This window comes from Notamacropus eugenii, chromosome 2, assembly GCF_028372415.1.
Source record: "Notamacropus eugenii isolate mMacEug1 chromosome 2, mMacEug1.pri_v2, whole genome shotgun sequence".
NCBI lineage: Eukaryota > Metazoa > Chordata > Mammalia > Diprotodontia > Macropodidae > Notamacropus > Notamacropus eugenii.
Window position 1 is genome coordinate 429,025,476 of NC_092873.1, and position 24,459 is coordinate 429,049,934.

General features: G+C 41.2%; 1 protein-coding gene across 1 annotated transcript; it reads right to left on the minus strand.

The window, feature by feature from the left end:
* Nucleotides 1-4,325: 4,325 nt before the first annotated feature.
* Nucleotides 4,326-5,576, minus strand: G0S2 (G0/G1 switch 2). The gene is given in 3 exon segments (XM_072647945.1): nt 4,326-4,920; nt 4,922-5,020; nt 5,488-5,576. Coding segments are annotated over 2 exon segments (306 nt in total). The 5' UTR covers nt 5,003-5,020; nt 5,488-5,576; the 3' UTR covers nt 4,326-4,695.
* Nucleotides 5,577-24,459: the final 18,883 nt, after the last annotated feature.

The window sequence follows — 24,459 nt, forward strand, 5'->3', positions numbered from 1 at the left end:
CCTTCTCTCCAATCCATTCTCCACAGAGCAGCCAAAATCATTGTCCTAAAGCTCAAGTCTGATCACATCACTCCTCTGCTGAGAGCCTCCTGTGGCTCCCTATTACCTCTAAGATAATGTGTAAATGTCATAGCTTGACATTTAAAGCCCTTTTTACATCCTGTCTGTAGCCTGCGTTTCCCAGGTTGTTGCTTTTCCCCTTATATCATTCCCATTCTCTGTGTTTCAGCCAAACTGATCTACTTAACTTTTACCAAAACTTGGAGCAACATGGGCTGTATAGTATGTCAGAAATGTACTCCCTCCTTATCTCTGCCTTTTAGAATCTCTAGCTGCCTTTGAGGGCAGCTAGGTGGTGAAGTGGATAGAGCACTGGATCTGGAGTCAAGAAGACTCAAGTTCAGATGTGACCTCAGACACTCACTAGCCATGTGACTCTGGGCAAGTCACTTCATCCTGTTTGCCTCAGTTTCCTCATCTGTAAAATGAGCTGGAGAAGAAAATAGCAAAATACTCCAGGTTCTTTGCCAAGAAAACCCCAAATGGGGTCTTGAAAAGTCAGACACAACTGAAATGATCGAACACCAGCTGACTTCAAGACTCACATTGTCACATTCTATAGGAAGCCTCTCCTGATCCCCTTAGTTATCAGTGTTCTCTCCTTCCTCAAATCACATATATACAAATATCTTCTTATATGTTATATTGCCCCAAGCAAAAGGTCCTTGATGGCAGGGGCAGTTTTAAATTTTGTCCATGTGACCACAGTGTCAGGCACAGTATCTTAGACATAAAAAGAGCTTGACAAATGCCTGTTGGATGGAACTGCAAGTGATTAAATGATCTCCAGGTGTGTGCTTTTCAGTCCCAGCTGCTCAAAGTTGTATCTCAGGGTCTCTGTAGCTTCCCATACCCCTAAATGAGAGGACCTTCCCTACCTCTTGCCCTAGACATAAGATCTCTCCTTACAGATGAGTCCTCCAAGAACCCTTCCTTGATTCCCTCTATTGAAAGACATTTAATAACTTTAAGAGTCAGTATTTATTCAGTACTTGCAATGTGCCAAGTACTGTGTTAAGTGCTAGGAATACAAATCGAACTGAAAAGATAAGACTTGTCCTCAAGGAGCTTACATTCAAATGGGGGAAGACACCAGGTAAAAGAAAGCTAAAAATGAGGGTGAGGGGAAGTACCTAAAAGGAGGGCAGGGAAGAGAAAGAAATCTGGACAATAGTAAAGTGAGGTGTGATGAGGAACTGAACTGTGGTGGGGAGAGCAGGAACAGAAAAAAAAAAGGACTGGTGCACTAAAGTGCTTGGTTATTTTTCAGTGGAAAGTAGGCAGTTCTCTGAGAATCCCTATGGTCAGACTACTGTCCAGCTTACACAATGTCTGATAGGCTTCCTTATTGAGAAATTCTTCTCTAGAGCATGATTCTAAAACCTCTTGTCTCTAAAACCTTTTGCTGCAGTTTGAGTCAGTTTCCTACAGAATAAAGGTGCTATTAGAAATTTCAGCAGGGGAGAAAGAGCACGTGAAGGTTGACTCTCTTTCCTTATTAATCCATATTTCCTATGGGTTCCTCCTCTAACCATTTCTCCCTTTCTTGATTACTGTCAGCTAGAAGCAATCTCTTCCTTTTTTGTGATCCCTTAGAACTTTGTGCTAAGGGTTTTAGAAGGCACCATGGCATAGTAGATTGCTCTTGGAGATAAGATGTGATTTCAAATCTTACTTCACAAACTTAACTGTGTGACCTTCTCCAAGTCACTCAACCTTTTTGTACACCAGTTTCTTCATCAGTAAATTGTGGGGATTGAATGATTCTAGTGAAACATTGATTAAGCCTGCTATCTGGTGGGTTTGAGAGGTTCAGGGACCCCTCAAAGACTGAAGTACAGGAAAAGGTCATCTGGAATGAATTCATAGACTCAAGCATTCTTTAAGTCAAGTTGGCAAAGGTTTATTGTAATGCCAACGTGGTGGGCTCCTTAGGGAGCTTGCAATTTAACAGGAATGATGCTAAAGCTTATATAGGAAAAGTAGTGTCTTATCTGGCAGATATGCTAATTAGGTGATAACATACAATCTTAGTCACAGGCGTCATTCATTACTGCAAAGCAGGGGAAGGAGTTTCTAAGGGATGTATTTTTGATCTGTTATGTCTGTAGCAAGATAGCTTTGAGAGCTGATGTCTATAGCTTGATCTCTGTATTGTATGCAGTAACTGTGGGAATCAATACATGATAATTCTGTGGCTACAAGATAATCCTGTTTTTTACAGGGAATTTCTACAGAGGTCAGCTTGTTCTTGTAACAGGGAAAGCTAGTTTGTCTTACTGGGGCCCACTCATGACTAATTGCTAGGCATAGTGTCCTTGGGCTGGGGAGAAAACTACCAGAGATAGTGTTTTGAAGGTAGGGAAAAATATGATCTTGAAATGGGGCCCAAACACAAGCACCCAAGCACCCCATCACTACCCTCCTGATAGAGAGGTTATGGATTTTAGGGTATAGAATGAGATATGTTTTGGACATTACTAATTCAAGAATTTGTTTTGTTTGAATATGTATATTTGTTACAAGGGTTTTTCCTTTTCTTTCTTTCCTTTTTTGATTAGTAGGGGAGGTAATAGAAGGAAGCGAAAATAAATTTTATTAATTGAAAAATTAAATTAAATTAAAAGAAAATAAAGTGTTTGAACATGATGGCCCCTAAGGTCCCTTATAACTTTAAATCGATGATTCTAAGAAGCGTATTCTGTCTCTGTTACAGTTATTTGTATACAGGTCTCATCTACCTTACTGGATTATATTGTTCTTTAAGCAGAATCTCAGAGAAACAAGTCCAGGTCTTTGAGTTTAGATGCTTTTCTTCTCACTCTTTAGAAGGCCAAGACCAAGGGTGTGCCTTTTATTAGCAGGAGGATATCAATTATTCTGTCTGCCACAGTGCCTAGTACCCATGCTCTACATTTGATAGTCTTAATAAATGCTGGGGGAATGGTAATATCTCAGAATTTGTGCTTGATGAGGGAGTTTGATTTGATATTAAGGGGTATGGTAAGGAGGCTGTGCTTTCATGTCTCCTGCTGATTAACTAGACCTCCCACCTATAGCATAGGTTTCATGCATTGGCTTTTAAGTTGAACCACATGTCCCATGGGTGGTTAGACACCATGAGTTCCAGGATGGGAAAGATACATTGAGTTCTAGCCTGGAAAGAATGCATTTCTTTTTACCACTTTTGTATCCGCTATGCTTAACACATTGCCTGGCACATAGTAGGTGATTAATAAATGTTTATGGATTAATTGATTGATTCTTACTAAGAAGGGAAGCTGAGACAGGGAGCAAAAGTTAACAGGCAGTCCCATAAGCAAACAAGGTGTTCCTCAATTTTTTTCTCTTACTTTACTTATAAAAAATGCATTATGTGTGTTCATCCTTTGTTGCCAAAGAAGACCATGCTGTCAGAGAAATGGTGATATGACTTGCACTTGACTTTGTTTGGAGTGAGGGGGGATTGTGCAGGTCACCAGCCTTGCTTCTCCTCCAGAGCCATCTGAATCCAGTGATCAGATATTCATCAGTCATCCGACTGGAGATGACCCAGGATGAGGCAATTGGGTTTAAGTGACTTGTCCAAGGTCACACAGCTAGTGAGTGTCAAGTGTCTGAGGTGAGATTTGAACTCAGGTCCTCCTGACTCCTGCACTGGTGCTCTATCCACTGCACACCCTAGCTGCCCCTATAAAAAATTGCAATTAGGAAGGAAAAGGCCAAGCTTTCTCCTGAAAAATGTGAGGTAGATAGCTTTTCTCCTTTATTTATTAGTTCCTATTTATTAGATTTAGAGCTAGAAGTGCAACCTCTTCATTTTCTAGATGGAGAAAGGGAAGCTATGAAGTGGCATATTCCAGGTTACACGCTGTAGGTACTAAATAGGAAGGTCAGAATTTGAATTTAGGTCCTATGACTTTAAATCCAGTGCATTTTTCTTATACCACGCTGATATAGAACCTCTCATTCATTTTTTAAAAAGTACTATGAGCTCTCAGGAAAGACAACAGTCTGACATTAGTCTTGTTTATGTAGGATAAGATTAGTCTTATGGGATTGAATAAGAAGTTTCCTCCTATAAAAGACCCATTCTCCACCCCCAAAACCTAAAGGTGCTAGATTCCTAAGTACTAGAGCTGGCATGGTCTGGCCATCAGAAAGCTGCTTTCTCCCCTCTGTACAAGTCCCCAAATCCCAGTATCCTTCATAGGATCCTACAACCCATCTCTTCCCACCACCAGATACCCAAACATGCCACCAAGTATTATAAAATTATTTTATTTCAAAATGCAAAATAGTGATGATTGTAATAATATTAATGATAATATAAAAGCATGTCCTCATCCTTTCTCCAGAGTGCAGAGTGTTCCATGCACTCAGATACCACAAAGGTATATAATATATATAGTTATTAGGACAGATCAGCCCTCTCTACTGCTGCACAGCAGCAAAACCTACACCCCAGACGTTTATGTAGAACCCCTGGTGCTGTAGATTCCTTTCTCAGAAATCAGAAGCTTCCCAAATGGAAGGTCAGAGCCACCTGTGTGGCCAGCTGGGACTCTCTGCCTCTCAGTGGCCCTCTCTCCCACTCTTGGGGCAGCTTGCGTCTCTCTGTTCTGTGCACTGCTTTTAGGAGGCATGTTGGCGATGGGAGAGGCTCCGACCTCCCAGGGCTTCTTGTTGCTTGCTTTTCTCCAGCAATACTTCCCTTCTCCTGGACTCCTGGATCCTGGCAGCTTGGGCCACCTCATCCTCCTGAAGCCATCTGTTGCTACAGAAGGGACTGCATACTGTCTCCATCAGGCGAATCATGACTCCAAAAAAAGCCAGCACACTGCCTAGCACGTATATCTTCAATCATCTTCCCTTTTGGTTTCTGGGCCATCATTTCCTTGGCCAAGGGGATCAGCTCCTGGACAGTTTCCATTTTTGGCATTTAAGATAAGGGGGTGACCTGCAAAGGTACAAAGGAGAACCCTTAGCAACTTCAAATAGCAGGAAGGATGTAGGAAATGGAGGGAGACAGACTGGGGAAAAGACTCCATTTGGGTTTCCATTTCCTTAATACCCAGGTTGTTAGAACTGGAGGGAACTTCAGAAACCATCAAAATTGGTGAAAACTTCAGGCATCATTAAATCCAACACCATCATTTGACAGATGGGAAGATTGAGGCCCAGAGAGGTCAAGTGACTTGTCTATAGTCACACAGCTGGAACATGAACCCAGGTCTGCTAATACCTGCTCTTTTCATTACATCATGAGCTCCCCAGATAAGGACTGTAACCAACTCCTATGGTCTAACCAAGCTGCCCCTTCTTCTAGCTTCTTCCAACAATGTGGCTCCCCCACTCCATGGCCAGCTTCCTCCAGCCCTAGTGGGCAGAGGGGCATCTTTCTTCCCAAGAAGGGAGACCTCTTACCTGACGTGGGTATGAGGATGTGACAGCTGCAAGGAAGCTGTGGTCAGTGGGGAGGTATGTTGGTCCAGTGGTGGAATGTCCCCTACCCCTGGGCAGCTGCAGCTCTTCCAGATGAAGACTGCAGCTGGTGCGGAAGCTAGAACCAAGACAGGCTTTTTATTCCTTCTCGCAGTCCCACCCCCTCTTGGGGCAAGTTCTCTCCAGGCAGGGGAGGGAAGGAGGGGGGAAGGGGTCAGGAGGAGGAGTTCTGGAAGCTAGAGAGAGAGAGAGAGAGAGAGAGAGAGAGAGAGAGAGAGAGAGAGAGAGAGAGAGAGAGAGAGAGAGAGAGAGAGAGCGCTCAGAGCAGTTGTCCACGCACTGTGCACTCCCTGGTTGTATGAGCTGGGGGTGTTAAGGTAGTAGGAGTCGGATGACACTTAAGAGGGTGACCAAAAGAGGGCAGGCAGGCAGGCAGCCTTCCAGCGCTCGGCGTCCCGCACCTGGCTCCGGGGATGGACAGCTGCCTAGGCTTTATGCACGTCCACAGGATATTACGACAATGACATTATTTCTCATTTTTGCGGGTGCGCAGCCTTCCTCTTCCACTTTTGCCATCAGCGATTCAAGTGGGACCTTAATAAAGGGGGATGGGGAGCTTGCTGACCCGCTAGCGTTTCCCAGGCTCTGCTCGTTCGGTTCAGTTTCATCGCCTTCTCAAGACTTTGTATGGAAGGCCTAAAGCCGAGGGAATGGTCTGCAGAGATGAGCTGTGAGGGAGGAGTTCTCTGGCCAGGAGCCAATAGATACTTAGACTTTTTACTGTTACCGACCCGCTGCAAGTTTGCACGTTTGACACAGGTATACTTTCCGGCCCAATACTCTCAGAACAATCTGAGTTCAAATCCTCATCCTGTTGCTTATCACCTATGACGCCTTGGACAATCATTTCATGTCTCTGAGCTTCAATAACTGTACAATGAAGGGGTTGGGTTAAGTGATAGTTAATATTTCTCTTGGATGCTAAATTTATAATGATTTCATATGGGGGGCAAAGGGAGCCGAGAGGAGAAGGAGGAGGAGGGAGAAGGGAGGATTTTTGACGAGGATTAGACAATCACTTTGGAGTGATCTGATCCTGGTTTGGCAACCGACGTTCTGCAACTGGAGCAAAGGGGATCAATCTATTTTGGGCAGTGGTGGGGAATGAAGGGGAGGAAAAGGGGGCGGGCAAGATGAGCTGGCCAGAAAATTGCAAAGGTCAGTGATGCAATCTTGCAACAGACTGACAGCTGTCACTGTGAGTGCTGAGAGCAAGGGCAGGGGGCAAGCGTTTCTGGGATCAAAGATTTTAGTCATCTAAAATTTTAACAGGAATCTCTCCTTGTGACCTAAAACGGCTGGTCAGACAATTGGATTCTTTCAAAAACCACTTTGCTTTAGTTGTCTGGAGATGTTAGATTAAGAGAGCAAATGACAACATATGTAAAGCACTTTGCAAACCTTAAATTACTATATTAATGCTAGTATTAATCAATATTATTCATTGATAATCAATCAATAAACATTTAAGTGCCTACTATGTGCCACGCAATGTGCTAAGTGTGGAGCATACAAAAAGGGGCAAAAGACAATCCCTACCCTCAAGGAGCTTACTCTTATTATTACTATTATAGTTTTAGGGGAGGGACCAATTATTTGGAGAGTTGGCTCAATTCTCCACTTTGCTTGTGGAAATAATGAATAGACATCAGCAAGAATTAATTAAGCATTTATCATATGCGTATATACAAGACATATGCTGGATGTGCAACTTAATGTCTCAAAAAGTTTGTGTTTTGTGTTTCATTTCTTGTGGCTGTATTTAAATAAAGTTTAAAAATTTTAAGTTTGGTTAAGTTTCAGATTATTTAGTTGGATGAATAAAATAATGCAGTATACTAATATTCACATAGCAGAACAGTCAAACTCAAATAGAAACAGATCCCTGCAGGTTGCATATTGCTTTGTAATTTCAGTCATGTCCAACTTTTTGTGACTCCATTTGGGGTTTTCTTGGCAAACATACAGGAGTGATTTGTCATTTCCTTCTCCAGCTTATTTTACAGATGAGAAAACTAAGGCCAAATTTGAATTCAGGAAGATGAGTCCTGTCCTGATCTGTTGAGCCACCTATCTGTTACATCTTGGCTTAAAAAACCCACAAATTAACATTTTCTACCTTTTTATTGTATTTTTATTTGTTTACAAAAAATTCTCAATTACATTTTAATCTGGTTTGGGCCCATTCAGGATTTTGACACTTCTGCCCTATATAGATGGCATACTCAGTAAACATTCACCTTAAAAAATGAAATTTATTGGATGTATCCTTTATTGATATGTGTTGCACTTACCTATGGGACCTATTATGTGCCAGGCACTATGCCAGGCAGTGGGGAGACAAAGACAAAAGTGGAACAGATAATTTTTTTTCACACAGTGACTAGTGATTAAATGGGCAGCATTTCCAGTTTTCCCACTCCTCCGTCTCCCTCATCATCAAAAAGATATATGCCCTTGAGAACTTACAGAAATAATATTTGCTTTTTCCCAAAGTAAAGATCAAAAGTCTGGGCACTGATTGACTATCGTCTGAGTCAACAGATTTAAAACAATGTGGGGAAGGGGACTGTATATCTGGAGATTTGGTTATGAATCCAGACTGCTAGTAACTTGCCATGTGACCTTGGAGAAGGTATCTTTCTGGGTCTCAGTTTCCCCATCCATAAAATGAAGAGATTTGCAGTAGATGATTTCTATGGATCTTTCTATATCTAACATTTTGTAATTTTATGGTTTATAGACAAAAATATGACTTATCCCTCCATTTCTCAGTATATACCCAGAATCTTTTCTCATTGGTGAGTCAATCTAGCCCACGCTAGCACTACAAAACTTCTCACGAGTGCCATCTGTATGGACTTCCTCTGCGTCACCTCCTTGCAAAGAAGCAAGCTAACTTCAGGAAAATGGGGTCATCTGCACTTCTGCTTTCCTCTGTCCTATTATGTCATAGAATCTTAGTGCTTCAGATCACACAATTTTACTTTCCACCACACAAAAGGTGACTTGGCCATAAAGCCCCACCAACAAACTTAGCTGTGGAAGAGCCAAGTTTATATGGAAACTGTGGCAATTGTGTGATTGTGGCCACTGGATATCTTTTCAACAGTTTTAGGTGATGTTGGTGGGAGCTTGGGATGATGTAGGAAGGCAGAAAGGGAAAGAGGTACATGACAAAAAATCAGCTACATACCTTTGCTCACACCAGTGTTCCTTATGCATGGAGTGCGCTATTCACTTATTCAATTTGATTAAATTAAATAAGCCTCAAGTGTCTATGGTGTCAAAAATTAATAAACATTTCTTAAGCAACTAGGTGGTGCAGTGAATACAGAGTCTGGCCTGGAGTCAGGAAGATCTGGATTCAAATCTGGCCTGAGATACTTTCTCGCTGTGTGACCCTGGGCAGGTTATTTAACCTTTGTTTGCCTCAGTTTCCTCAGTTGTATATTGGAGATAATAGTAGCACCTACCTCCATGGGGTTGTTGTGAGGATCAAATGAGACAATAACTGTAAAGTCCTTAAGCATATGGTAAATACTACATAAACGTTAGCTATTATTATTATTAGTTTCAAAAACTATATTGATGTCTTTTTGCCATCAGTTATTTCCATCTGAAAATTTCTCTTCTTCTCCCACATTGAACTACATTTCATAACAAAGAAAGACAAATAAAACAAAATTGTCCCATTCAGCAGCCCCTTCTGAACAGCTTTCTGCTCTAGAAGACCCCTCTTCTGTGCTGAGAAGTTTTGTTGTCTCTTCCTTAGAAGCTTTACTGGTTTTTCAGTTGCTTGGAGTTCATTTTTTTTAGTGATCCTTTAATTTACATGGTTGTATTCATGCAAATTTTTTTCTGCTTCTGTTTATTTCTACATAAGTTCTTACAAGTCTCATGTTTCTCTAAATTACCCATATGGTCATTTATTACCAATGATATTTCATTACATTCTTTTACCACATTTTGTTCATCTAATTCCTAATTGATGAATGCCCACCTTACTTCTACTTCTTTGCCCTCACAAAAAAAATTATTTCTATGAACATTTTGGGGGCAGCTGGGTGGTACAGTGGATAGAATGCTGGACCTGGAGTCAGGAAGAGGTATCTTTCTAAGTTCAAATCTTGTCTGAGTCTTACTAGTCTGTCTAAGTGACCCTGGGTAAGTCATTTAATCCTGTTTGCTTCAGTTTCCTCATCTATTAAAAAATGAGGCGGAGAAGGAAATGGCAAACCACTCCAGTATCTTTGCCAAGAAAACCCCAAATGAGGTCATGAAGAATCAGGCACAACTAAAAAAATGACTAAACAACAAATGAACATTTTCATATATTTTGTATATATCTCTTTTCCCTGTGGGCTGTGTCCTTGGGTTGTATGCTTGGTAAGGAGATCATTGGACCAAAGGAAAGAAAAAGTTAATAACTTTCCTTGCATAATTCCAAATTGATATCCAGAATGGTTGGAATAATTCACAGCTCTACCAATTTGCATAAGACACATTTTTAAATATGATTTTAAGTCATGGAAATGTCCACTTAAAGAATTAAAGGTGTTGATTACCAAAGGGATCATTAATGGAGAGACACATGGTGGGCTTAAATAAATGTATTTATGAATTGCAGAGGATATGTGGCATCAAGGATATCATTAGAGAGATGCCTATAAAAGGAGGTTGGAAAATTGTGTAGTGAGAGGGAAAGATAATCATAGACAGCTATTGAACTCCACTGGAATCCATGCAAGCACAAGGGATCTAACAGAAGGTCTCTAGGATGTTGAGTAGATCACTTGTGGATAATTTTGGGGACCCTATGAACAAAAGCTGAACAGAATGAAAAATTGTAAATGGATGATGATCAGCATCTTAGACTGGATTATAGATTTAAAGCTTGAATGGACCCTCAAAGTTATTTATTCTAATACTCTCATTTTATACATGAAGAAACTGAGTCTCAGAGAGGTGAAATGAGTTTTATAAGGTAACATAGGCAGGAAGTGACAAAAGGAGGATTTGAACCCTGTCCCTCTGATTCTAAATCTAATATCATCTCCACTCAATATGTTAACCTCTTGTGGGAGGACTTAGCAGCCCAAAGATTATAAGATTATGGATCAGTCAGCATCTGTCTGCCAAAAACAATGATCTTTGGGCTAGGAAACCCAGAACAAAAATGGTTAATGGGAAGTTGAAACCCAAGGTAAGTAAAGAGATGACAAGGGACACATTGCTACCTTCAGTGAGTTCAAGTCACCAGACTTGGAAAAATGACCTCCTAGCATTCTCAAACAAATAGACAATTAATTTCTGAGCCACTGCCAATGATCTCTGAATTACTTCCAACAGCTGGAGAAGTAGCACTAGACTGGAAAAGGGCAGCTGTTTATATCCAGCATTGTAATCTTCTTTATAGGCTTATGAGCTTCACTTAATAAAAATCATGGGAATAATTGACCCATATTTAAAGTTTACAAAGTGTTTTACATCCATTATCTCCATTCTTCTTTACGATAACTTTGAAGTAGGTACCACAGGATTTCAGTTATAAAAATTCTAGATGGAATTATTATTAGAATTGCTTTATGATCATTTAGAAAGAAAAGTGAGGATCAGTAAGAGCCAACATGGTGGTTGTGGGCTGAATGTATTTACAATCTGTTAAGTGAGATCCAGATCAGACTTGAGTCATTTAAAAAAATAAACTAGTCATACCAGGCTAATCATATTTCCTTGCTTGACAACTTTACTGAACTGGTTGATCCAGAGAATTGCTGTAAACATAATGGACGTGGAATTCAACTAAGTCTCTAAGGATCTCTTTGGGAATTAATCCACTCAATTTTGCCAACCATGCTACACATCTTTTCATCCCAGACATTTTGCCATCTGCCCTGCCTCAGTGTGAACATCTTGGTTCCTCCCTCTATCAATTAAAACAAAATACTACAGTCACTTTGTTGAAAGGTTTGATAAATCAACTACCCTATGGTCTCAATCATCATTCCTGTGACACCTCACCCAACAACTTCCTTCAGTGACTTGTTCAGTTGTTTCAGTCGTATCTGACTCTTTATGACCCCTTTTGGGGTTTTCTTGACAATGATACTGAAATGGTTTGCCATATCCTTTTTCTAGCTCATTTTACAGATGAGGAAACTGAAACAAACAGGGTTAAGTGACTTATCTAGGCTCACACAGCTAGTAACTGAGACCAGATTTGAACTTAGGACGATGAGTCTTCCTGACTTTAGGCCTGCCCTACAAGTTCTCCTTTTGAAATAAACTCTTGGAGGTCAGACTGTCTCATTTTTGTATTTCTATACCTAGTACCATGCCTAGCACAGAGTAGGCACTTAGTAAATTTCTTTTTGTTTATTTATTAAATTTTTTTTGAATGAAAAGGCCATGCCAAATACACTAACTTCATTTCCTTTTTCTTTTGACAGGTTTACTAGACTGGTTGATCAGGGGATTGCAGTAAACTTTGGTGCTCTTGCTATTTGCTGCTGCTATCCAGCACTTAGCAGAGTGCCTGGCAATAGTAGGTGCTTAATAAATGTTTATTGATCAATCATTATTGATTTGATCAAGCCTTTCAAGGTATTTTTGTGGACAAGAGCTAAGGCTTTAGGCTAAATGATGTCCCATTTTGGAATGATTTAGACAAGTTGAATAATTGGATCAATGTATGATACATGGCACAATGAATATAGTACTGGGCCTGGAGTCAGGAAGACCGGAGTTCAAGTCCAACTTCAGACACTGTGTGTCTGTGTGACCCTAGGCAAGTCACTTAACCCTGTTGACCTCAGTTTCCTCCTCCTTAAAATGATCTGGAAAAGGAAATGGTAAACCAATATGTTTGCCAAGAAAACCCCAACTGGAATCACAAAGATTCAGAGATGACTGAACATAACAATCCATATAATAGTGCTGGATGGATATGTATCAAACTAGACTGAAGTCTCCACTGGAGTGTCTTATAAACTATTCGTGTGTTAGTCATCATTTTTATCAGTGACTTTGAAAAAGGATAGATCACATGCTCTTCAGATTTGCAAATGACACAAAGCTGGAAAGTCTATAAACATTTTGGATAATAGAGTGAGTATTTAAAAGGCTCTAAGTGACATAGAATGATGAGCCAAATGGCTCATGGTTTGTTATGCAAATTTTATAGATAAAAAACTGAGGCAGACCTGGATCAAGGGACTTGCCTAAAGTCACACAGCTAATATTTGAGATGGAATTTGAACTCAGGTCTTCTGGTCTAGTGCTCTGACCTTTGTGCCAACTAGTTGCCTCATTTGGGTTAAAAAAAATCATCTTCACAGATGGGGCAGTTGTGAGTAGACAGCAATTTATATGAAGAAGTCCTAGTGAACTGTATTTGTCAATAGTGTGACATGGCAGGGGAAAAAAATGTAGTAATAGTGTCCAGGGTGAGGGAAGTGATAGTTTCACTACACTTGGACCTGTTTGGACCCTACCTAGAGGACTGTGTTTGGTGTTTTAGGAAGGACACTGATAAAGGGGTAACAAGCACACGGCAAGGAGACTAGAGACCGTGCTGTATTCAGTTTGCTTAAAGGAATTAGGGGTGCTTCATCTGGAGAAGGGATATATGCTAGTTTCAAGTATTTGAAGAGTTGTTAAATGGAAGATGGATTAGACTTGTTGGCCTTGACCCCAAAGGGCAGAACTGGGAGTAGTGAGTAGATGTTGCAGTCCGATAGTTTACAGGTCAAAGTTAGGGGAAATATGCTAGCAGTTTGAGCCATATGAAAGTACGTACAGTAGGTTGTCCTAGGGGGCGGTAATCCCCTTTTCAGGAGGGGATCTAGATGGCCAAGGTCTCCCACTGCATCCTGGGGCATTGCCAGTTGTCCTGACCTATGTCTTACCACTGGACCCTGATGATTCTGGAGGAGAGAGTGAGGCTGATGACTCTGCAGGGCTCTGCCTCACTTCAATCCAATTCACTTGCAAGTCAAGACATCCTGTCCTGATGTCACTGGTCTTCTTTGTGAATAAAGGACTAACAATAACAAAGATCACCACTTGTTATGGCCTCCAGTCCCTTCCCACTTCTGGGTTTCTGAGATACTCTGGGATTCCTTGGCCTCCCTGTCAGGGACTGGCCTCCCTGCTGTGGCTTGAACATCTCTCAGATTTTAGTGTTTTCACTGGCTGTCCTTTATGCCTGGAAATGTGTTTCCTCCTCAATTCTGCTCCCTGGCTTCAAGTCTCAGAGCCTTCCCAATTTATTCCGTGTATATCTTCTTTGTATATGTTTCTTTATATGTCATCTCCCTGCATTAGACTGTGAGTTCCTTTCCTTGTATCCTCATTGCTTAGTTCCTGGCACATATGCAATAAATGTTAATTGACTCCCACTAAATAGCACGGTAAACAGAGGGAAATAATGCATAAGAAGATTGGAAATGGAGGAAGAGGTCAGGTTATAAACTTTAAGAACCAAACAGAGGATTAAAAACTGTTTTGTTTTGTTTTGTTTTTATCCAGGAGGCAATAGTGAGCCATTGGAGATAATGGAGAGGGGGATGATAAGTTCAGAACTGAAGATGGATTTGGCAGCTGAATGGAGGATGGGTTGGAGTGAAGAGAGGCTGGAGACCTGCTAGAGGCTGCTGCAATAGCCCAGGCATGAGGGGATGCTGGTCTGTGTCAGTGGGGTGGCAGTGTCAGAGGAGAGAAGGGGGCATGTTCAAGAGATGTGTCTAAGATAGTACACTTTTAGGGAGTTGGGATCATTGCCAACAAGGTTGTGAGTAAAGAAAAGCTAATGAGAAATGAGTCTGAATGAGGAAAGCTTGTGGCCTAGAATGAGGGGGGTGATCATCCTACTGCTATAATCTATCCTGATGAGACTGCATTTCAAGCATTGTGCTCAGTTTGGGAGGGAGACTCAAATTCAGGAAGGTCACTGACAAGCTAGAATGTAATTTGGAGGAGGGTGACCCAGACCGTGAAGCATGTTGAATTGGGAATGTTCAGCCACGGGGATCTTTAGACTGAGAAAAGGGACTGAGAAAACAAGGTAGCTATCTTCAAATATTTTAAGGGTCCTCATGTGGAAGAAGAGTTACAGTTAGAATTGGAACTAGGGCTGAAATTTAGAAGATTGACTCTTCCTCTCACTGGGGACCATAACAGACAATTTAGCTGTTGCCATAAACACCAGACCATCAAGACTTTTCTATCTTAAATGCCTTTAAGACTATTTTCTCTGTTCCTCTGTCCTAACAACATTTCTTTTTAAAGTCCCACTTACAAAAGAGTTTCAGCAAAGTTTGTTTTTGGAGGCAAAGTTTGAATAGATTCGTTACAATAGCAATTCACATATATATTACAGGTAATAGCCCTAAAGATTCAGTTCTGAAGTTTATATCCATATATATCTTATCAGCTAGGCTGTGAGAATCATTATTTTTATAAAGCACTCTTTGTCCATGTTCCCAGTATACTCTAGGCTAAACATTGGCCTTTGCTACAAAAATCAGTCTTTCTAGCCAGGGTGGGGAATATTTCCAGAATAGTTACAAAAGCTACAGTATCCACTGTTTGCCCAAGACTTCCCAGCAAAAGTGTGGTTTCCATAGTGACCTAAAGGGTGTAGAACATGGACTTGAGGCACAGACTGAAGAGTACATTGTCCCAGCCACCAATAACCCTACACTGGGGCCACCCATCCCACTGTAGTACTATTCCTGTGGATCACACATTAGACTGGAATCAAATCCTACTCTAGATACTTACTTACTTACTATGTGATCTAGACTAGTCAAACTTTCCTTTTTTCAGTCCCTGTAAGATGAGTGGGTTGATTATGATAGTTTCTATAGTTCCTTTCAGGCTTAGAACTATGATCCTATGAATCTATGATCCCAGGGTTCAGGGAGGTGACTACTAGGTAACCTCCTTAACTGCCCCCCTTCACCTTCTCGAGGAGGGGGGAAATTTTGGAGAAGAGAGGTCATATTTCCTTAACTTTCCTAATCCATACCTTATGGGGCCAGACTGCCTGGGGGCTAGACACACCCTCTGCTGGTCAGACTACATCCAATCACCATAGACTCACAGGAAAGCCATCTATAGGCAAAAGAGTGAATGGTGGTATTCCTAGGAGCTGTATCTCTGGTAAGAGCTTCACCCTGGCCTGGTCCCAGTTGTACTTCTTTCCCATGGCGGGTCTTGTGGTCTCTTCTAAATAGCTTTCTTTCACTGCCCCATCTTGCATGCTGGAGTTCCTACTTACCCCTCTAATTAGGTTTTGTTCTGTTTAGACCCAAAAGGCAGACCTAGGAACAATAGGTATCAATTGCAGGTTTTGATTGAATGTAAGAAAAAACATGCTAACAGAAATGTTTATCCAGTAGAATCAAGAGGTTATTGGGTAGGTAGTAGGGTTCCCCTTCACCAGAAATCATGGGCTTATGGTGTAGCCTGTTATATTCTCTAGGAGTCCTTTTCCTATCTCCCATTCCCACTCAGAATTTAGGACCCTGAAACTGAAACTGGTTGTATATACTCTCAGTAGTCTAGAGGTTCCTCTGAGAGACTGGGGGGTATCTTTCACTAATGAAATTGGTTTAAGTTCCCATTTTGGTATGTTATCCTCTATCTCAATTGTCATTGATTAGTACCCCATTTTCATTTAGTCAATTAGCACTAATTAGCTTTCATGAAGAGGATATTTACAGAGAAGAGCAGCTAGGTGGTGCAGTGGAGAGAGTACCAGTGCAAGAGTCAGGAGGACCTGAGTTCAAATCTCACTTCAGACACTTGACACTCACTAGTTGTGTGACCTTGGGCAAGTCACTTAACCCCAATTGCCTCATCCTGGGTCATCTCCAGTCATCCTGATGAATATCTGGTCACTGGATTCAGATGGCTCTGGAGGAGAAGTGAGGCTGGTGACCTGCACAGCCCTCCCTCACTCCAAACAAAGTCAAGTGCAAGTCATGTCATTGTTTCTCTGATGGCATGGTCTTCTTCAGCAACAAAGGACGAACACACACATTTACAGAGAAAATATAGCAAGAACAGAAGTACAAAAACATTCGCCCCTTCTCATGAGCAGTGTAATACTCTCACCTATACCATCTTAATCCTTGGGGAAATTGGGATCAAACTTAAAATGATTGTTACAAAGCATTCCCATCCCCAAGTGTACTTCCCAATGCATGACAATGGAAAAGGTCACTCCCTTATTTTTAAGAAACCACATCTTTTGGGGATTCTTCTGTCAAGGAGCTCAATTGACTGCAGACTCTGGGAAGTATTTTAGTTCCTGGACTCCTGGTGGTTTTCGGGCTTTTGGAAGCTCACAAGGTTGCACTATAGCTTAGTTCATCTCCAAAACTTCTTTGCCTAAGGCAGGAAAGAAGAGAGACATCAGGGACAAAAGCAGAAGAAGGTCCGTCCACCTGCTCACCATTTCGTTGTCAGCCCAGGTGAGAAGCGTAGGCCAACAGTGTCTTCCACACCCAGAGACTTACGTGGTTATTGATGCCTCACTTGAATGCAGCCCAGTGAAAAGAGGTCAATTTGGATTGATCAGAAAGGAGGGCAGTAAATAGACCAAAGGCAATCAATGAATACCTGCCCATGAGCTAGGATGGAGAGCAACACCCTTCCATTACGTGTCATCCAGATGTGCTCATCAGGCCTCTTCAGGTGCTCTGGCAGGAGGCAGGGTATCTGAGAATGGGGCTCTCATTTCCTAGTTCTCCTATTGCAAATAGGACCATAACTTCAAAGCTAGAAGGGACCTTAGAGGCCATGAAATTCAATGTGCTAATTTTATGGATGGAAGGATTGAGCCCCAGAGAGTTCTTCAAATGGAGACTGGATGACTTTTTGTTGGGGATGTTCAAAGAAGAATTTCTTCTCCATCTGGACCAAAGGCAGCTAGGCTTAGCGTCATTAGGAGCTGAGTTCAAATTCAACCTCACATATTTACTAGGTGTGTGATAACCTTAGAGAATCATTTAATCACTTTTTGTCTTGGTTTCCTTTAGTGTAAAATGGGGATAATAAAAGCATCTACTTTCCTTGTGAGGATTAAATGAGAGAATGTTGTGAAGTGCTTAGCTTTGTGCTGGGCCCATAACAGACACTTAAATTTATTTCTTCCCTACTTATCTTATATCTCTAAGTGCCTCTCAGATACCTCAAACAGGATGTCTAGTGGACATCTGCAGCCCAACATGTCCAAAGCCAAACTTGTTATTTTCTCCCTAAACCCTCCCTATTTCCTATCTTCTCTGTTACTGTAAGAGGACAACACTGTCTATCCTCCCACTCTCTGAGGCTGCCAATCCAGGTATTGTCCTTCACTCCTCAACATCTCTCACCTTTCATTTCTTATCTGTTGCCATGGCCTGTTGATACCACCTTTGCAATGTCTTTCACATACACCCCCCCTCTCTCTTCTCTCACTGCCATCCCTCTAGTGTAGGCCCTCATCACCTCATACTTGGACTATTGCGATAGCCTCCTAGTGGGTCTGCCTGCCTCATGTCTCTCCCTTCTAACCCATTCTCTATTCAGCCACCAAAGTGATTTTCTTAAAGCACAGGCCCTACCATGTCACCCCTCTATCAGATAAACTCCAGTGACTCCCTATTACCTTCAAGATCAAATACAAAATTCTCTGTTTGACAATGTCTTTCATAACTTAGTCCCTTCTTATGCCTTACTCCCCCTCATGAACTCTTAGACCCAATGACAATAGCCTCTCTGCCGTTCTGAAAACAAGACCTTCCATCTTTCTGCTCTTGGCATTTTTTCTTGACTTTCCCCTGCTCCCTCCTTATCTGCCTCTTGCCTTCCCTGATCTCCATTACCTTCCAACACAAATTCCATCTTCTACAGGAAACCTTTTCTGACCTCTCTTAATTCTAATGCTTTCCTTCCCTTAACTCTTTTCTATTTATCCTGTATATAGTTATGGGGCATATGTTTGTTTGTTTGTTGTCTCTTCCATTAGATTGTGAACACTGTGAGAGCAAGAACTGTCTTTTGCCTCTTTTTGTATCCCAGAACTTAGTACAATGCCTGGCATATAGTGGCACTCAATAAATGTTTATTTGATTGACTAATTTACTGACCATTCAACTCAGTTCCTATGGGATTTGGGAAAGCTTCCTGGAGAAGGTAACATTTGAGGTATGCTTTAAAGGATAAATAAAGGCCCAAGAGGTAAAGGGGGTGGGGAATGGAAAGAACGTTCTAAACATAGGGAACAGAGAGAATAAAAGCACAGAATGTTCAGAGGGCGGTGGTGGTGGAGGAGGCAGTGATGTTGCCAGCCCAATGATTATTCTAGGAACATGTCTGGAGCACAGAATATGTGGAGGGGATTTTGAGCAAAGTAATTGGAAGAGTTTGAGCAGAGTGACATAATTGAGTCTATGGTTAAAGAAGATTGCAGAATCACAGAATATTAGAGCTGGGGGGACCTTAGGTACCATTCAGTTTAGTGGTTTCCAGCCTTTCTGAATGTGATGATCCCTTTTTAATGTAAAAAATTTATAGACATCCACATGATAATAGTAGTACTATATCTATCCATTGATTAAGAAAATATATGACAGAAAGTCACTGTGAATTCAGTAGCACATTTAAAGGGATTTCTATTTTATTAATCAAAACAACGTCTGCATATGTGAGAAATTAGTAATGAAAGTATGAGTTTTAGTCGACAGAAAACATGTTTATTTACTTTCACACTGCATATTTTGTGGGAGATAAATGAAGCCCCAAATGACAATGTTTATTGTGCACATGGATTTGTGGACTCTTTTTTGATATTTTCTATTCCTTGATACACTCCCACACCCCCCACAGAAGGGGCTTGCAAATGGTAAGCTCTAATCTAGTCCAACAGTCTCATTTTTCAGATGAGGAAACTGAGACCTTGAAAAGTTAAGTGACTTACTAAAGGTCACACAATTAACTAAATGACATAGTTGGAACTGGAATTCAAACCCAACCCTTTGACGCTAAGTTCGGTTCTTCTTTTTTTTTTTTTTAATAAACTAGGTCAAAGTCTGATAGTGGGATAAAAGATCAGTTGAAAGGGGGGAGAATGAGTTGGGAAGACTCTCCAGCAAGCTTTTGTAACATTCCAGGTAGTTGGTAATAAGGACTTGTCATAGGGTCGTATTAGTATTAGTGGAGATAGAGATGAAGGGAGAGAATTATAGAAGGTAGAAATAAATGATAAAATGTGACAACCTACTGAATTTAATGCATATAATCTGAAAGGCTTCAAGATGGTTGACCCCTTGAGAGGACAAGTAATTTGATATAGATTATACATGTGAAGTCATGCAAAACATATTTCAATTATATGATTTTAGAAAAAAATTCTTCTTGGATATCTCATCATGGTGTGTAGGCGACTTTGGTTTCGTGAAGGATATGGCAGAGGTTCCTACAACAATAAAGGCCTCAAGTACAGCCATGGAGAGGACCAGTGCATATAGCTTGAGGACTAGCCCAGTCAAGTTTAGAGATGTTCATCATGAGAAGGCTGGCTGTTAGATGACACTTTTTTTTTTTTGGCAGCAGAAACTCATAAAGACATATTTCCAAAGGTATAGATGGGGTTGTGATGTACATAGCAAGAGTGCCTACACTGATGAAATCATGGTTCCTTGAAGCAGCATTTATGGTCTTTTACTTGTGACATGTGAACATGCCTCATCTTTGCCATGTGAGTGTACATTCTTGGAGAGTAGAGGGCTATCTCTTATCTTTCCTTTGTGTCCTTCACATCATTAGGCACATATTTGTTGAATCCAACTAAAGATCCATGCAGTGGTAGAGATCACTAAGTGAAGAATTATTGTATGATTATTTTAGAGAGAGTGGCCTATTCTTGGCTCTGAGCTTTGCCCATGAATTTGCTCAAGAGTTAGCAGCCTGACATCATTCCCTGCACTCCAGCCTCCTCTCCATTCTCTTCTACATCCATCTTGTTGGATGCTTGGGGTTGCAGAGATTGGTTTTTCCCAAGGCATCTCCTTCATCAATTCTCCCTGCCTGGACCCGGGGCATTGACAAAAGAAGACCAAGGAGGAAAAATATGGGTGGGGTTGCCTCTATCATGTCACCATTTGATTTCCCCCCTTTCAGTGATCAGCTGGTGAGATCCACCAGCCATCAGAGAAGGAAAGAGAAGCCAGCAGGCTTAAGTCGTAACTTCAGTAACTAACTTAGCTGGTTACTAATTTAATAACCTTACTTAGGTTACCATGGGATCATCATTGTAATGGCCTGAGCATCTAGAATGTCAGAGTTGGAAGGAGGCCCTAGACATCATCTAATCCACTAGAGCTGGAGCTCTTCCACTTGCTGGCTGAGTGAACTTGAGCAAAGCATTCCCCTGCTGAGGTTTCATTTTCCCATTTTATAAAATAGAGATCATAATTTTTGTGTTACCTAATAGAGTTGTTAAAAAAGAAAAGCACTTTTTGAAACATGAAAATATCATAGAAATGTGAGATATTTATAGGTAAGGAAGGTAAAATCCAATTTGTTTTAAAATTTGCTAAGCAATCTTAGATGCTGAGTTTCATAATTATTATACCTCCCTTTTCATGTTGTGTTGTTCAGTTATTTTCAGTCATATCTGACTTTTCATGATCTCATTTGGAGTTTTCTTGGCAAAGATACTAGAGTAGTTTGCCATTTCCATCTCCAGTTCATTTTATACATGGGAAACTGAGGCAAACAAGGTTAAATGACTTGCCCAGGGCCACACAGCTAGTACATGTCAGAGGGCTGATTGGAACTCAGGAAGATGAGTTTTCCTGACCCCAGGTCAGATGCTCTATGCTCTACGGTACCGCCTTGCTGCCTGAAAATAGGGGTTGATCCCTTTTCACAGGATCATAGATTTTAGAACTTGAAGGGACCTTAGAGGCCAATAGGTTCAGCTCTCTTATTTTATTGACAAGGAACTGAGGCTAAGAGGTTGTAACTTTCCCAAGGTCACACAGGTATAAAGTGTCAGAGGTAGGATTTGAACCCAGGACTTCTTATAGTCTAGTACTCTTTCCTTTGTACTATACTGTCTCTATCAAGGTCACTAGAGTTGAGTGGCAGTGTGGTTCATTGAAGAAAGCACTGGTTTTGGAGTCGGAAAATTTGAGTGTAAACCCCAGCTTTGCTACTTATCACTTCACTTATCACTTCAAGACCTCATTTCCCCTATTGTAAATAATAATAATGAAAATGATGATAACAACAATAACTACTAGGATTTATATACTATTTTAAGGTTTTCAAAGAGCTTTATTTTATCCTCATGATAACCCTTGTAGGTAGGAGTTATTATTATTCCAATTTTACAGATGAAGAAACTGAAGTAAAGATTAAGTAACTTGCCCAGGGTGCTACAGTTGGTAAGTGCCTGAGGTAGGATTTGAACTCAAGCCCTTCCTGATTCCAGGTACAGCCCTGTTAGCTCTAGACCTACGATGCTATGAGCATTTAGGAATCAGGGAATGAATAGGGAAAAGGGAATTCCCCTAACCTGGGCTTGGGGCTCTCACGAGGGCTCTGAGGATGTTAGACACTCCACATTTGCAGAAGGAATCTGTTCCTTCTTTTTTCAGATTTCACTCACCCCAGTGTGTTCCAAGTTTGAGGGCCCACCCCTCACCATGTCTCTAAGCTTATGTCCGTAGGCCTCTGCTCCAACAGAGGTCACCAGTTTTCCATGGCAGCTGGCTTAGTTTCCTTAGTAACTAAACCAGAAGGAAGGTTGCATTTCTCAACTGAAGAACAGGCCTGACCTCATTGTGCACACTTTCCCCTTTATACAGTTCTGGAAAATCCTACTCTTTGCATGATATTTCTTCTGTCAGGATCCTTTCCTTAGCCAAATATCTTTCCTTCCTTATTCCCCAAAGTTTCCAAAAGTTGCTTCTTCAATGCTCTGGGTGCAGAGAGTGGCTCTCAGCCTTAGGGCCCTGGCACCCTCAGACTTAGATTAACTAGGTTAAGTTCTTGGCCTTTTTCCTGCCTTGGCTGTGTCAGAAGCTGATACCTGGGCCTGTCTATCCCCAGGCATTTGAGTTAGAGCTTTAGGCATGCTGCTCAGCTCTAGTCTCTAGCTGTTTGACAGGTCAGTTTTACATTGGTCCAGACCAGGAGGCCCAGCAAAAACTTTCCTGAGAAGGTCGATTTCAGTTGGGCCTTGAAGGACAAGGGATATTTGCATAGGAGGAAAGTAAAAGGAAAAGGCATTCAAGGTGGAGGAAACAGTGAAAAGAAGAACAGAAGGGAAAACACAAGATACTTGATTTGACCAAGGGTTTGTGTGGGAGAGTAGTGGAAAATAGGGCTAAACAATTAAGTGAGGCTAAATTATGGACAGCCTTCAATTCAATTGAATTCAATTGAACTAATATTATGAAGTACCTAAAATTTGGCCACCAGGAATCAATTACTCAACACGCATTTACTAAACACCTACCACGTGCTTGACCTACATGTTAGTCATTGGACATACAAAGACAATGTTGAAATATTTTTTGCCCTCACGGAGCTTAAATTCTATGGCGCCCTTGATAAGCATACAAAATGAACTAGAATAAATAAATAAACCTAAGATTATTTGAGACAGGGAAAGTGCTCACAACAGGAGAGCAGGAAAGCCTTCAGAAACTAGAGGCCTTTCAGCTGAAGAAGAAAAGACTGCTGAGAGATAGTGTGGAGCAGAGAGCACCACTCTAGGCATAGGAGAAGGCTTGTGAGATGTGAAGAATGACTGGTAGCTTAGCTGGGCTGCAATATACAATGCATGAAGTGGAATAATGTGAAAAAAGTCTGGAAAAGTGAGTGGGAATTGTCATGGGCAGCCTTGAGTGCTAGACTGAGGGGTTAGTATTTCATCCTAGAGGGAGGGGAAGGTAAAGAGGGAATAAGCATTTATATAGCTCCTACTATGTGCCAGGCATCGTGCTAAACACTTTAAAAATTTTGTCTCATTTGAATCTCACAACCACCCTGCTGTTATGATCCTTATTTTATAGTTGAGGAAACTGAAGCAAACAGAGGTTAAGTGACTTAACCAGGGTCACATACCTAGTAAGTGTCTGTGGTCAGATCTGAACTCAGGTCTTCCTGATTCCAGGTCCACTGACCCACCAAGCTGGTACAAAACACATTGAGGTCCTTTCCAGCTCTGAATGCTATGATCAGGCTGGATACATCTTTGCAGCTGTTCAGTTCTTTCAAACTCAGGTTGTTTTCATTTGTTGATACATAAATTGTCAATGTATCTGGTCTCCTTATGTCAGTCATGAATTCCTCCAGTATGGACTAGATACTGTTCTTCTGCGTTGACAATAGTAACTTATGTTTACGCGGTGTTTTAAAGCTATAAGAAGACGTAAGGATGAGAGGTTGGCTGTGGATTCAGAAAGCCTTAGGTTCAACTCCTCCAATATAGACTGGCTATGTAATCCTTGGAGCGTCACTTCAAACTCACTTCTAGACTACTGTCTTTACAACTATACACTGTTGAGGAAGAACCAAACTGAATTGGTGGAAGGGGATTCTTCATCTCAGGGTCCTCTATGCCCATGAAGTTATAGGTCTTATTACTACTGTTATTTATGGCTACAAAATGTGTTACTGACTATCATTTGTTACAACTCTGTGAGGGAGATTGTATAAGTAGCATCACAGAGTTGGAAGAGTAATTGGACATCATCTAATTTAATTCTCTCATTTTACCGGTAAGGAAACTGGGTCTTAGGGAATTGAAGCGACCTATATAATGTCTTGCAACCAGTTAGTGGCAGAACCTGGATTTGAAGCCTGGATTTGGAAGTGGCATCTTTG